At 34.5% G+C, this 15421-nt stretch overlaps 2 protein-coding genes across 3 annotated transcripts; both read right to left on the bottom strand.

Moving 5' to 3' along the window:
* Positions 1-1393: 1393 nt before the first annotated feature.
* Positions 1394-7813, bottom strand: LOC132635324 (polycomb group protein FIE1-like). Of its 2 annotated transcripts, none has more exons than XM_060351656.1 (13): positions 7384-7813; positions 5026-5091; positions 4802-4924; positions 4385-4465; positions 4118-4210; positions 3914-3989; positions 3093-3172; positions 2920-2991; positions 2587-2646; positions 2404-2500; positions 2049-2112; positions 1899-1958; positions 1394-1814 (listed from the first exon to the last, which is right to left on the bottom strand). In XM_060351656.1, the coding sequence occupies exons 1-13, from the start codon at positions 7558-7560 to the stop codon at positions 1751-1753; spliced, it is 1113 nt and encodes a 370-aa protein (XP_060207639.1). In that variant the 5' UTR covers positions 7561-7813; the 3' UTR covers positions 1394-1750. The 2 variants fall into 2 exon arrangements, with proteins under 2 accessions (XP_060207639.1, XP_060207638.1); XM_060351655.1 differs by lacking the exon at positions 7384-7813 and adding an exon at positions 6227-6748.
* Positions 7814-10504: 2691 nt separating this feature from the next.
* Positions 10505-14578, bottom strand: LOC132635325 (protein SAMBA). The gene is made up of 3 exons (XM_060351657.1): positions 14266-14578; positions 10838-10948; positions 10505-10720 (listed from the first exon to the last, which is right to left on the bottom strand). The coding sequence occupies exons 1-3, from the start codon at positions 14435-14437 to the stop codon at positions 10656-10658; spliced, it is 348 nt and encodes a 115-aa protein (XP_060207640.1). The 5' UTR covers positions 14438-14578; the 3' UTR covers positions 10505-10655.
* Between the last annotated feature and the right edge of the window lie 843 nt (positions 14579-15421).

Here is a 15421-nt window from a genome sequence, read left to right on the forward strand (position 1 = left end):
TTGGCATGAAGTTTTTAGTTTTCTTTACTTATAATATGATGATACGCAATAGATTTCAACGTAAAAATCCCTGAGCAATGTAGCTGTGAATGTCAATTTCACTTTTGTGGTTCAATTTTCCAAAATAAAACTGACTAATTTTCTCGACATATAAAGTTGACTAAAATAACCTTATAAAAATAGAACACTTAAACCTAAAGTTTTCAAACAAAACTTACTTTGGGTACCTTTTCAACCCCTAAAATGACGATCCGAACGTTTACGTATCCTTGATGTATTGAACCTACATCATTGTACGCAAGAAAAAAATCGGGTTCTATATAAAATATTGACATTTCAGAGTCTTGACACACGACTAATCGTTAGTCAAAGCATTGAAAAAAAACACTAAGTGTTCCAAAAAAAAATGACCAAATTTTATTTTATTTTTTTAACGCAGTATTTTACTGCGTTAAAGGACTCAACCGCGCCGTTACGGTTAAGTCCTTTAACGCAGTAAATATTGCGTTAAAGATACTTTTGTCACAATTTTTATTTTTTTTTTGGGTATTTTGGGGGTATTTCGGGGTCTTGACACACGACTAATCGTTGGTCAAAGTATGGAAAAACAAAACACTAAGTGTTGCAAAAAAAGATTTATTAAAATAAGATATTGCGATCTTTTTATGGAAAAAAACACTAAGTGTTCCTTAAGTGTGTTATTTTTTAATGCGTAACTTTATTTCGAATATGTTGCAAAAACAAAAAAAAATCACGTAAATCAGACGTCCGAGCGCAAAAAATCGCGTATCTGTCTAATGTCGTGGACTGAGGAACGATTTACAAAATTTATATAAGTAAAACGTGGACTGATCCACGATTTACAAAATATAAATTATTTTTTTATTTTTTTATTTTTATTTTTATTTTTTTGCCTGACAAAAATTGGGGTATAACGTTGGCCCCTCCACGTTATACCCCTTTTGGTATATGATAGAAAGGAGCACCCCATTTGATTTATTTTGAGCATTTTAATACCCTTTAAGCTCCGGACTCGAAAATTTTGTATCAATGTACCATCGGATTTCAACACCCACGTATGTTTAGGTCTCTTCATAATGTATTGTATTATTTTTATTGCCATCATATGAAAGAAGATCATATGTTGGCCAACCTCGGCATTTATGAGGTTTCTTGATACTGTATTGTATTTTGCCTTAGTAAATGGAAATTCATTATGTTGGCCAAAGTGAGCATCTTTTATTTTTGGTACAAGCTCTGCATTTCTGAAATACGATTACATTTAATTTACTCATATTCACGCATCTTTAAGTATGGTTTGTGTCCTACCTTAAACCTATTGCAAGCATGAGCCAGTACAAGGATCAAGCTAGCACATAAGTAAACTTGGACGCCGCTAGAAGTTCTTTTAGCATGCAACTTATCAACGCATACATCAGTGGAAAAGGTCGATCAGGAAAGTACGCCAATTCAACAACAAACTAAGTAGGCATTTGGACATGCGATTTCATCTCATGGTCTCAAACCATGGGATGAAATCTCAAATCATCCAAAAAGGCATGATTTGGGGTTTCAAACCATGTCCAAACGGCACCTAAGATTAGGAACAACAACTTGCAACAATCTCAGACCTGCTCAAGGCCACACTAGTTTTGGCCACTACCAAAAGCTATAATTACAGCATTATGTCCAGCACTGATAATACAAGTTAATTTACTGGCACAGCAGGAGACAGATGTTCTGATCAAACTCAAGAAGTTGCTACTACATCCCAGCGCCATATAGTCCCATCTTCACAGCAGCTAAGTATGGTGCTGAAGAATAAAGACATAATTAGTTAAAGCACTGGTTGCAAAAACATAAACAAAGAAGCAGGTAAAGTGATTTTCGATCTTAACCTTCCATCAAAAGACATGGCAGTCTGTCTAATTGGTAATTTAGATTGAACATGAGATAACCTGCAAAAGTCAAGCACAAACACTTGAAATCCAAAGCATTAATATGAGGAGGATCAGAAACTAGGGAGCAGTGCATGGACGGAGAACAACCTTGCAATCAGAGTTGGTGGGCTGGTCTGTAGGTCCCAGACAAAGACCTTCCCTTCTCTATTTCCTGTTAGATAAAAGGTCATAGGGTGAATTCAAGTTTGCTAGGAGAAACCAGAAAATGGATCGAAAACTTTTTCTTTGTATTCAACTTGGACTAATATTAGATAATCTCGATTGCCCTCTGGGTTACAAGTCACTTCATACCACACTACTCAGCAGTACCAGATGGTCTTACACAAGCAGTAACATTTAATTCCAAATTTGAGCATTATACAGTGATCAGCCCATTAATAAAAGAAAAGTTGAAAAAACTCATTAAGCGACATACAAGATTTTGATCAACACTTAGAATTACCTATAGCTGCTGCTTTGTAGTGAAAATCACATGAAAACTTGATGAACCAGATATCACACTCCGGGACAGGATACTTTTGGAGGATGTCAACGGTGCCCTAAACATAGAGTAATATAAATTAGGAAATTTTTCTATTTAGAAAATATTTATCAAAGAGACAGTCCCAAACAAGACTAGACTAACCTCTCCAGGAGACTGTTCTTTCATCTTTGGTTCCCATAGTACAATTTCATTGTCAACACTCTGAGTATTTCAAACAAAATTTAAAGATCAGTACAGGTAAAATATGAGAAGACCGTCTGTGGTCAAGAAAGAAAGCTATAAAGGCTTTTCCAGAGGCTCCCGGGTTATTCTCATTTTCCCCTCTCTGAATTCAGAATAGTAAATCTCTCCCAGGAAAGGAAGCGAATGCCAACCAAGAACTAATACAGCAGAACAATTGTTTTAATTGGTTGATATAGCAGAACAGTTGGAAAAAACAAACCACTCAGGCAGTAAGCAGGTCAATCCATTTACCTTGGATAAGATAAAATCACCAAGCCATCGGTTACAGTCAACATAGTTGTTATGGACTGAAGCTATGAATATCTGAAAGGATTAAAAGGAGGTTACAGCAAGAAAAAAATCTCCAACCGAAGTTTCAGAAGGAAAAAGGCAGGGAAGGAGATAAGCAACAAGAAAATACTCACTGGAAACTGGACATGTTTTGTGGGGAACTTGGAAGGAAGATCCGTCCAAGTAAAGGATTTCTCAACATATGTCCAGAATTCTGCAGCACAAGCAGTTCATAAGAAAAGAAATGTCAGCTCAAATTGACGTTACTTATTTTCTGTTCTCAAACTTGTGTAACCACTGAGCACCAATGGAATAGATGATGCAATGCAAATCTGATCCACAGCCAACACTGCATCCTCCTACCAGTAACAACAGTACAGTATTTGCTGATATGTGTGACTATAAACGGGGTAGTATAGTAGTCTAGATAACAAGCATTGATGAATGGGGTAGTAAAGTAGTCTAGATAACAAGCATTATCAACACCAGAATTTGTAAATGTCTAGGATAACTGCATGCTGAGTCATATTTCCTTCTAGGTATTTGGTGCATTTATAACTACAATTGGATCTTTGAAACTATTGACTTCATTTCAACACTTGTAACTGAAGACAAAGATATCCTCATAGAAATATCTGCTAATACATTAATGTATTCCATGTTGTAGATTGGGTGCAAGTCATTCGCTTAACACGTCCAGGCAGTCGTGTCAGGTTCAGCGTATATAGGCTACAAGTCACCAAATCCAAAAAAGTAAAGGCATACAGTAAGCACAAAATTAACATCATTCGGAAGGTTCTGGAGAAGCCTTGACAACATAACCAATCACAAGTTGCTCATCTAGAGATCACCCTTTTTTCTCTTCTTCAAAGTTTTAGTACTACTTGGTCAGTTAGTTGTATATCATATGTCATTTCAACAATCTATGTGAAATGGAAAGTGTTATAAATCTTACCTTTCATTGACCAGATCTTAACAGTATTATCCATTCCACAGCTAGCAATGCGATATATATCAGAAGGATGGAAGTCCTACAACCATCACAAACCAGCGGATAAGCTCAAAATCCTAATTCCCAGTATTGTTGACAGATGTGAAAAACATTCTTTGCCACCAGCTCCATCGTTGGAGTGGGACTGCAGTTAACAGAGTAAATTACCACACTGAGTACTTCATTTCGGTGACCCCCAGCGCCAGCAAATACCAAAATGCATATTCCAGTATGAACATTCCACAGGCGAACAGATTCATCCTGGAACACTCGTGATAATTAAAATATGCCATGTGAAACAGATGCATAATTGATTGATACTCCACGTACAACTTGCAACAGTAATTTTTCTTCCCATTTTAGAGGAAACTAAAATTTTCCTTTTTGAGGAAGGGTTAAGAAAGAAAGGAAGAGAAGGATACTTAAGGAACATACTTTGCTGGCAGATACTACGAGAGATGGTTTCAAGGCTTGAGTCCTAATTTCGTTTATTGAGTCTCCATGCCCAACAAAGCTCTGTTCAATCATAACCAAGTAGATTAACAAAGGTGAATAGACATTAGCTATTAAGTTAACATGTAACTAATTTCAAGAGCACCTTTATCTTTCAAGTTTGTATTGTTAATACAACTTTAACATGGAACGAATCATGACAGAAAACTTAACTTGTTCATATCATGATGAATAAGATTGATCAGATCATGGAAGAAAGGAAATACTTTAGTGTTCAGATAAAGATTAATTAGATAAATGTTAGTAACACATTTGCAGATATTCATTTTTTATAACTAAAGAAGCAGCTACTTTTGTTTAACCATGTAAAGTGCGAATGAAAGATTTGATGTATAAGACCTTGTGTATCTTTTCATTGCCAGCATCAATAACACGGAGAATTCCATTTGTTCCTCCAGCCACTATCAATGGACTCCCGTCAATATTGCAGGCCCAGCTTACAGTGTAAAAGGATTCGTCTTTCTGATTTTCATAGCACATGGAAAAGCCCAAGAGCATTTTAAGTATATGAGATGACATATGTAAAGTACAAATGCAACAACTTAGTACTTGCAAATTCTTACATCTTCATCAATATAAGACTGCAGCACAGCAATAACACCACCTTCGAGACATTGGTATACAGTAACCTGACAAACCAGTTAAAAGCATATAAGTCTGAGCTATCGACAATTGGCATACAGTAGAAATGTATACTGAAGCTAGCACCCTGATGCTTCTGTTATTATTATCTTCTTTCAGTTCCGTATTATTGAACAATTATCAGATGACATGATCTACACCAAGAAAATACACCTCATTTACAAGAGCATGCACCTTTCTGAATTCTGAATTTATCTTAAGCAATAACAAATTTGCATCATGCATAACTCTCAGGTTTGATAAGAAATACAACAAGATGTATAATAGCAGAACTCCACAATGTTAAGAGGTAGTACAAGATTTACAGTTTATACCAATTCTGAAAATCATTATCTTTGGCATGGATAGTTTATATTAGTAAGGTAAAGCAATAAGAAATTATTATCAATCTGTTAAACATATGGCACTCCGCAAATGTGGAGAAACCAAAACAAAAACAAAAACAAAAACAAAAAAAGTCAACATATTACAAGCATATAAGGTAAGTTTGAACAAAGCTGGCCACCCATCCTCAGTGCATAAAGACATTTTAGTTTGTGATGTATCAACGAATCTACCAAGATAAGTATAAGAGCAATTGTAGGAAACAAAAGAGGTCCTTGAACCATCAACATTAAAGCAACTTGGAAGTCAATTTTTGGTACATCTTATCTGAAACGAGCAACAGGTGAGCTAATATTGACCTTGAGGCATTAAAACAACTAGACAGACCAAGATGGGAAAAAGAAAAAAAGATTGATGTTTTCTAGCTAAATAGTACATCTTTTCAGTATCACATTCACCAAGCTAACAAGTAGTAGTAAATTCCCAAAATCACATATGTTCTGTACTTCTCAGCCCTAATTGAAAAGCAGAATGTGAAACACATCCTAAAAGACTGAAATTTTAAACTTTCAAACTAATTCATGAAGCCAACAAGCACAAGAACAACAACAACAGCAAACTTCAACCTCAAACTACTGGGTCGGCTATATCTGTACCCGTTAACCCGTTTCATTTGAGAACTCAATTATTTTACTAGCGTTACTTCCGAAGGCAACACACAAATCTCTAACCAATCCAAAAATCGGTATAATTTTACCAATCCCCTAAAGGAAAAAGAAGGAGGAGGAGATTAAATACTCGATTCTCGCCGACAGCAGCAAAGAGATTAAAATAGGGAGAGTCGATGAAATTGAAGGCAATGGCGTATAATGGGCGTTTGCCTTTTTTTTGTTGTTGCTCTTCTGCTTGTTGCGTTCTTGGATTTTGTAAGTCATTCTGTGCTTTTTTTTTTTTTTTTTTTTTTTGGTTGGTCGGCATTAGCGATCCCACCATTGGCTCACACCCTATAGGTATTTTCGACATTGCTCTCTGCTTACTCTGGCGCCACAGGTTAGAGAGGACAGAAAAACTGGAAAGAGGACGTTTTTGCCACTCCTTTTATACCCCTCTCACACTCTCTATTTTCTTTTTTCACCAAATTTTTAGTATTTAGATTCTAGGATGCTTGGTTTAGTAATAATTTTTGAAAGGCAATACAATAAATTTATAATTTTGATTAAAAAGAATCATTCAGTAATCATTGTGGCGTAAATGAGGCTACTTAATCTGAACTGATTAATTAATTAACTATTATATTTCTCGATTGAGTAGAGGTTCTATCGGAAACGGCCTCTCTACCTTCACAAGGTGGGGGGTAAGGTCTGCGCACACACAACCCTCCCCAGACCCCACTTGTGGGATTACACTGGGTATGTTGTTGTTGTATCACATGTCTAGATTATCCGTAACACTTGTGGAATGAAAACCATGACAAATCCTTAAAGCATGAAAATTTTAAACTTCCATACTAAGTCATTAAACCAACAAGCACAAGAACTACAAAACATATGCTTCAACCTCAAACTAGTAGTATATACTCAAATCAGACTCATGAATTCTCGTACTTCTGTTGCTCCGACTCTCCAAAAATGTCACCGACCGTGTCCAAAAAATGCACTACATTTGTAGTATCTGACACGCACCCGTCAACAACATTTTTGAAAAATCCTAGCAACATATCTTCTCAGCCCTAAATGAAAACCAGAACTCGAGACAAATGCTAAAAGAATGAAACTTTATGTACTAAATCATGAAGCCAACAAACACTAAAACAACAACAACAAGAGCAACCCTTCAATCTCAAACAACTGGGTCGGCCATACCCATACCCGTTAACATAAAAACCAAGAAATGTTTTTTAACGTACAGCATAGCAAAAAACCCAAAAGAAAAACAAGAAGGAAGAGATTAAATACCCGATTTCCACCAACGGTAGCAAAAACATTAAAGTAGGTAGCATCAATGAAGTTGAAAACAACGGCATATAAAGGGCGTTTGCCCTCTTGGAGTCTGTTAGTCACTCTGTACTCCTTTTTCTTTGACGGCGTTAACGATCCCACCACTGCCTCACAACCTATAAGTGCTTTCGACATTCTTGTCTCTCTCACTCCACACAGGTTACACACCAAAAACTGGACATACAATGTTTTTGTCCGTCCAGCAAAACCCTTTTTATACCCCCTTCGCTCATTCCTAGTTGTCTGATATGTCCGATTTATATAGTAGTATTACTCTTCACGAGTTCCACTTAGTCATTTATATCTAACCAAAAATGAATAATTTGACTAAATTATTTTTAATTTAATAGGAGCAAATTTAAAAAGATAAGATAAATTATTTCATGATTTGATAAGTGAACACTTTTTTTGACCTAAAAAAAAAAATAAGTGGACAATTTTTTTTTATTCGGATGGAGTAGTGTTCACTAAATTTGAATTCGAGTTGAAAAATCCTAATAAGGGTGTTCTATAATGAGCAGGGCTGGAAAACAGAGACCTGATGACGGGGTAAATATCCTTTCACCATAATTTTTATTGATTTGTTTTTGCATTGGGACTTGAGTTGATTAATGAAGTATATGAAAATAAATTCAAAGAAAGTTTCAAAAACGTATTCGAAAGTTGAAATTGTGTTTGAATATAAAAATATGATTAATAATTTGTGAACAAAACTTATTTTTCTACTTGAACTGGAAATCCGTAAAAGAAAACGCTAATACTATAAGATTGGTTAGAACAAGATGATCAAACAAAAGAAATTACGGAATAACTTGGAAAGATAAGATATTAAACTACTATGATGGTCTCATACCGGATAAATGAGTATCTTCTATGTAGATAAAATAAGGTTCTCTTTTGAAATTAATTCGTCCCATCGGCTAGAGCTCGAAGAGTTACTAAAGGGTCAGCATATTCAGGTCCAATATGTTGTTGTATTTCTGCAAATATTTTTCATTATCAGATTCTGGTGGAAGACATAATTTTTTTGAAGTATTCGCCATGATATACCTCAGCCTCTTGCAGAAATACAAGGTAAAGCTGCGTACAATAGATACTTGTGGTCCGACTTTTTTCTGGACCCTACACATAGCGAGAGCTTAGTGAACCAGATTGCTTTTTTTTTATTTATTCATCATGATATGTCTTTCCCTGCATTATATCAGGAAAAAAAATACAAATCTTTGACTGCTACTCAATATTGACAATAGGTCTGAAAAAATATTTTAAAATATCAAATTTAAATATTTGTACCCTGTCTAAGCGAGCAACCATGCCTGCATATTTGGAATAGATTCCATTTTGAGATAGTTGAAACGGCACGATCCCATTGAAAGTTTCTTTACATTAACTCTTTGTCAACGCATTTCTTTAATCTTTAAATTTCATATCTCAAGGTTGAAGTTGCAATAATAGGCCGGTTTAATGAGAAATTACTTGTTTAAAACAATTTCCAAATATTAAGTCAAATTTTTGAAACCAAATTAATGGACAAACGGGGCTAGATTCTATGTTTGGTTTAGTAAATAGTGTATTTCTAAGGCAATCGAATAAATTTATAATTTCGATGAAAAAGAATCATCCAGCAGTCAATAATAGCATAAATGAGGCTAATTATCTTAACTGATTAATTAATTAACTATCAGCTATCTAGATTACCACTTTACCAGTAACACTTGTAGAATGCAACCCAAACAAGTTCCTAAAGTTGCTATCCTAGATCAATTCCTAATAAAACTTTAAATATATAAAGTTAGAAATATTTCAGAAGTCTCAGTTCATCTTCATGGTCCAATGAATTGTTTCACTTTTGATTTATGTTCAAATTTAAATATTCAACTAATTGATACCCATTAAATAAGAGTGGCTTCGCTGTTACTTAGAGATGACTTATTCAGAGTAATTATAGTAATAAATTACACAATTATCACTTGCAAAAAAGAGTAGAAATAAGAGTAATTTACATTGCTAAAAGAAGTAGAGTAATTTAAATTGTTAAAGTATATGATTTTTAAGATCGATTAAACTACACATATGGTATAATAGAAGAGAATGGAAGAGTATATTATCGATGTATATAAATTGCAACAATTGATAGCTATATTGATATTTGTTAAAAAGAATTCCAAACAGACAACTATATTCAACAAAATCCTGTCATGTAGTTAAAAAGGAATTTTAAAGAAGAAATACCTGGATCTTGTAAAAATAGGGTTTGTGCAGCTCTTTAATTTTTGTCCCTCGTAACAAATGAGTAATTATTTTGCGAGGCATTAGTTTATATTTTTACATCATAATATCCTACGAGTTATGTTTCGCGTGACTTTTTCCTTTAAAGAAGAGTTGTGGGTCAAATATCATGACTTTTTGTTTAATTAGGGATGTTCAAATGAATCAGTTCAAATATCATGACTTTTTGTAATTTAAATTTCCAAAAGTAACACTAGCTAGAGTTTAGAATATATATAATCTGAAAGTAAAAGTTTAAGGGGCACTACATATGCACTCGAAATTACGAACGTAGATGTGTATTTACTAATGTATTATTATATATATTCACCTATATATTGACGTAAAAATTTATTTGTACTAGGTGTTTACACCAAATCGATACAACATACTCAAAAGAAGTATCCAAAATTTAAGAATGTTAACTACAATAGTGGCACAAGACATTTAACTCTCTCTCTTTTGAAATGAATGATTCTATAAAGTATTTATTTTCTAACTTTTTTTAGATTTGATTTTGTACTTACTCATCATTTTCTTTAGCAGTATTCTTCTTCAATGAAATAGGTGGAAATCGGAGAAACCCACTCGTCAAGTATAGACACAATAAAATTCTGAATCCCCCACCGCATAACTTCTAAGGCAAAAGAGACTAATTTTAGGAAATGCCTTACTATAATTTTGCTTCTCTCTTTCAGCTAGTGTAATTCGATTCCATTATTTAATGCCTTCAAGTTTCTCCAATTGGTTTTATAAACCTTTCCTTGCATTCAACCAATGAGCAAGAAATCGTTAAATTGAACAACCAACGAGCAAGAAACAGGAAGAAAAATATCATGAAATTTGTACACTTGAAAATTAAAACAACAACATTATATTGGTGCCGCTCACATTTATACCAAGACAAGCTCATTAACATAAAGGCTACATTATATTACAATTCTCAACAAAGAAAACATTCCTCATTTTAATGTGGCCACCAACTTAGAATTCTGCTTTCCCATTTCTCCGTGTTTGTGAAGACGACCTGTAAATGCATAGCAGTAAGGCATCAGTTACACTATCACGATCCACTAATGAAAAAGAAGACTATCATCAAGTTCCCTAAATGAACACTACTATAATGTTGCTCTTCGCGAGCTACCTGGCCTAGAAATCCTGTGAATACGAGACCTAGGGCCCTCAAACATCCAGCTATCCTCATCTAGGGATTTAACCTCTTTATTCAGTGAAGCCATCAGATCGGATTTGAGAACTGCAAGCAGAACAAAGAAACATTTAGTTCTCTGAATAAAAACTGAAACAAACTATATCATCAGCTAACTACTGAATTTCTTGGATTAAGAACGTCTGTCACATTACATCATTGACCTAGTGTAATTCATCTTTCCACTGATAAGACAGTAGAAAATAATGCAAAGACTATAACACTGGCTTTCTCAATTTGATAAAAATTTGTTTTGAGCAACAGAAGAAGCCAAATTCACCGCCAAACATTCTGACAGATTGCATGCGATGTTACTTTATTCAAAAGGGGAGGTAAAGACACGACTCATGCGGTTTTGGTTTGTGTTTGCCTAATTATCAAATATGTCATCGAGTTTTATAGAGCTAAGAACTTCAATTGGCTTTATCTATCTGCCCTGCTACGGTAAAGCTCCAACGGCGGAACCTATAACCCAAGTACTGATGGACTAAAACGAAGCCAAACACTTTTTCCATCAGATAAAAACAGTCACACGAACCATTTAGGTCCCTTCTCAAGCATTAAATGGCACAAGAAGATAATATTTAGGAAATGAGCTCAATGAACTGACAACAGCTTACGTAACAATAATCCTAAACATATTAGGTTCTTACATCACAAGTGAAATTATTTGCCAGTTTACTCTATTTACAAGTGAATCATCACTCGGACCAATTGTAAATCTGATATATCTGAACCAACAGCTAAAAGTAATCAAATAACAAAGATGAGTACTCTTCATGAAGTACTGACAGATTTAAAAGTGTAGCACCGCAAGTATAGTAATGATAAACCTAGTGTAAGGCACAAACAATATATCTTTGCTACCTTACCTATGACACCATGCTAAAATTCTTAATATAATAGCTTTACCGCAACAGAAAAACTCTTAATATAATAGATATAACCTACTGAAATACAGTGCGGACTAGTTTTTCACCTTTATTTACTTTCACATACGAATAAAGAGCACTTATTGTCTACTTCATTGTTTGTAAAACTACCTTTAGGATGCAGAGGCTGTTCTAGATATATGACTTTAAACATCTTGTCAATTGAAAAGAATTAAAACAAAAAGTAGGACCATTTACAAATATTTCTTTGCTAGAAAACGTATTCTAGCTGAGATTATAAGTGATGAAATATGATAGGATAAACAATGGCTTCTTGGATGTGTCATTCATCAATCACTGCACAATGCTTAAAAGGACACTAATGGAAACACAACACTTCAGTTTTTATATTTTTTTAAGTATTTTTTTGGGTAAGTGGAAGCAGTGTTCCCAACTCACATATAACATTTAAATGCTTTCTTAACATGACGTTGGCACATGCATTACTTGAGAGTTACCAGGGTGTCTTCACTTCAGTTAGGTGGTCCTCGACTTCTATTACTTCCAACAACAACATACCCAATGAAATCCCACAAAGTGGGGTTTGGGGAGGATAGAGTGTATGCAGACCTTACCCCTACCTTTGTACAGAGGTTGTTTCTAGTAGACCTTACCCCCACTAAAATTACTTCCATCTTAGGAAAATAGAAATTAAACCAGTAGATGATTGGCTTCTAAGTTATTCCTAAAGAAAAATTGAAAAACATCAAGGCTTTACCAACACCCATTACTTCATAGGGAAACTTAGAGATGTATTCACTTAATTTCTCCGTCTTCTGTTCAGCAAAAATGGAGTCAGCATCATTAAGGGTGTGTTTGGTATGATGTTTTCCAATTTTATCATGTTTGGTTGGTCAAAATGTTCTAGAAAACATTTTCTCTAGGAAAACAAGTTCCTTAAAATGAGGACAATGACTTGCCTAATGGAATAGGGAAAACAAGTTCCATAAGTTATATTCCAACTTCATTGTCTCCTCCCCACCCACCCAATGTCCCCAACCCCCACTCCTCACCCCCCATAGTGTTTTGCTAGATTACATATAAATGCTTTTGGGATAATAAAGTTATTTGCTTACTTACCAAAACACTAGAAAAAAAGTAAGAAACCCACCTGTTTTACAAGAAAACATTTTCCTTCATACCAAAGACACCCTAAATTTAAAGGACCTTTCAGCATTTTCCACCAATGATAAAGAAAAAGGTGCCAGTATTTGAGTAAACGAAACACATCCACTTGAATTTTTCGCGCGTAAAATGTAAAACTGCCTTAATCCTTCAATATCCAGTCTAACATTCATACTTCTAACGATTAGCACACTCGCAATCATTCTCACTACCTGATTTTTACAAGAATGAAATCAATTGCCATCCCACTTTACCTATTGAAAATGCTATCCCTATTATTTCCACCCATATAGCCCAGGGTGTGATGCCTGATAAATCTATGTAAACATTGTTGCTACGAAATTAGTCATGTGATCAAAATATGGTGCTCCTCTAAATTCACAAGAAATCATTCAAAATTAGACTTGCTTCAGACAGAGTGAAATCATTCACTTTCATTAATGAACAAGTGAATTTACTCAACTTATTATCGGCGTATATCTAAACCAACAAGTGAAATCTATCGAGCAACAAAATGACTAATATAATGAAGTACTGGCTGTTTTGAAGACCTGATAAATTAAAATGTTGAAATTAGAAAGTTAAAACAAGGGACAGTATCAAATATCTCGCTGTGTACACCGAGATTAAAAGTTATAAGATAATACGATCTCCAAAAAGGATAATGACTTCTTTTTATAAGTAATAAAACATATTAACACTCTCAAGATTAGAACTTTGTATACCAGCCTAACTTTGCAAGTTTCAATATACAAGCAAGTTCTTGCAATAAAAATTGTTACCGTATTTTCGTCACAGGAACTTGTAGCCTAAAGTAAAATATTCAACAACTTAATATAACCAAATACTCATAATGTCCACATCCAGTAAAAATTATGAATTCATACCTAGCTTGAGGTTAATCGGCAGATATGCAAAATAAATTAGATCTTCTTCCAAGTGAACAGAGTTTTACATGAAAACTACTACTCTCTCTATTTCAATTTGTTTGTCTTGCTTTCTTTTTCAAAAAAGAACGCATATTTCTTTTTCTTTGACAACTCTTTAATTCCAAATTTTCACGTGACATGTTTAAGACCAATAACAACAACACACCCCAGTGAAATCCCACAAAGTGAGGGTACGGGGAGGGTAGAGTGTACGCAGACCTTACCCTATCTTGGAAGGTAGAGAGGCTGCATCCGATAAACCGTCGGTTCAAAATACAAACATATTTAGGACCACAAGATTAAAAGGGCATTTTAGCACATTCTCATAACTGATAAACTCAAAGTTGTAAACATATTTCACAAAAAAAAGAGATATGACCGTTAAGAGCTTCATCTTTGCGGTCTTGAATGGAGATGAGATCAGTTGGGAAGTTGAAGTCATCAACGGCTATAGATGATGATGACGTGGGCCCTACATTTCCTCCCATCATCGCCATCGTTGAACTTGATGACCTCGCCGGTGATGACGTCAGCGAACTGCCTGTGCTCATTTTCCCAATACTTTTCCCTCCTTTCTCAATTTAGAATCCCTAAAACGTAGGATTTAATTCTCGAGAAAATTTCAAAAATGGTCCCAAATATTTTGAGGATAGGTTTGAAGTCATCCCTCAAATATATTCTTTTCTAAAGTTTGTCACAATAAGTCTCAAACAAACTCTAGTTGTTGACTTTAATAAAAATTGTAAGAAAAAAAAATAATATATTAACCAGAAATACCACAAAATTTTGGTCAAATCTAAAAAATCACAACACAAAATTTATCACTCCAAACACCATAAAGAACCCGTTTGGCTTATGTTATAAGCTATTTTCAGCTTTTTTAAGTGTTTGGCTGGTCAACTTATAAGTCATTTTGTGATTAAAATAAGCTTAAAAAAAATAAATTAACCCGTTTAACTTAGTTTAAAAAAAAAGCTTATAAGCTGAAAATAGCTTATAAGCCAAAAATAAAAAATAAATTGGGCTGTTTTTTTAAACCCATCCAAACAGGCTCAAAGTCTCGTCAAAACTTATAAATCGCAAGTGAGCACTTTTAGTCTTCTTAAACATATATGTATTGTTCTTATCTTACTCATATATTTTTTTATGTTTTCTCTTCTTCTACTCTAATTCTTTATTATCCACAATAAAACTCACACATTCCACGTTAAATTCACATGTTGGGCTTGTGCATAGCAAAGAGGGCAATTTACGGGATTATTCTTCGCTGGGGGTGGTCTTTAATTTTTACCCCTCAAAATGGTGATTTTTAACTTTTGCCGTTCAGGCGGAATTTGGGCCTTACAGACAAAATTTGTACATGGGCAGAATTTGTAAATTTCTGCCTTAAGGCAGAATTCTGTCCATGCAAACTCTGCCTTAAGGCTCAAATTCTGATGCATGGCCAGATTTGCAAATTTCTGCCTTAAGGCATAATTTGAATTTACAACCTCTGCCTTGCGTTTTTTTCTTTACTGGGCTAGAGTTCGAACCCA

Source organism: Lycium barbarum, chromosome 4, assembly GCF_019175385.1.
Source record: "Lycium barbarum isolate Lr01 chromosome 4, ASM1917538v2, whole genome shotgun sequence".
Classification (NCBI taxonomy): Eukaryota; Viridiplantae; Streptophyta; class Magnoliopsida; order Solanales; family Solanaceae; genus Lycium; species Lycium barbarum.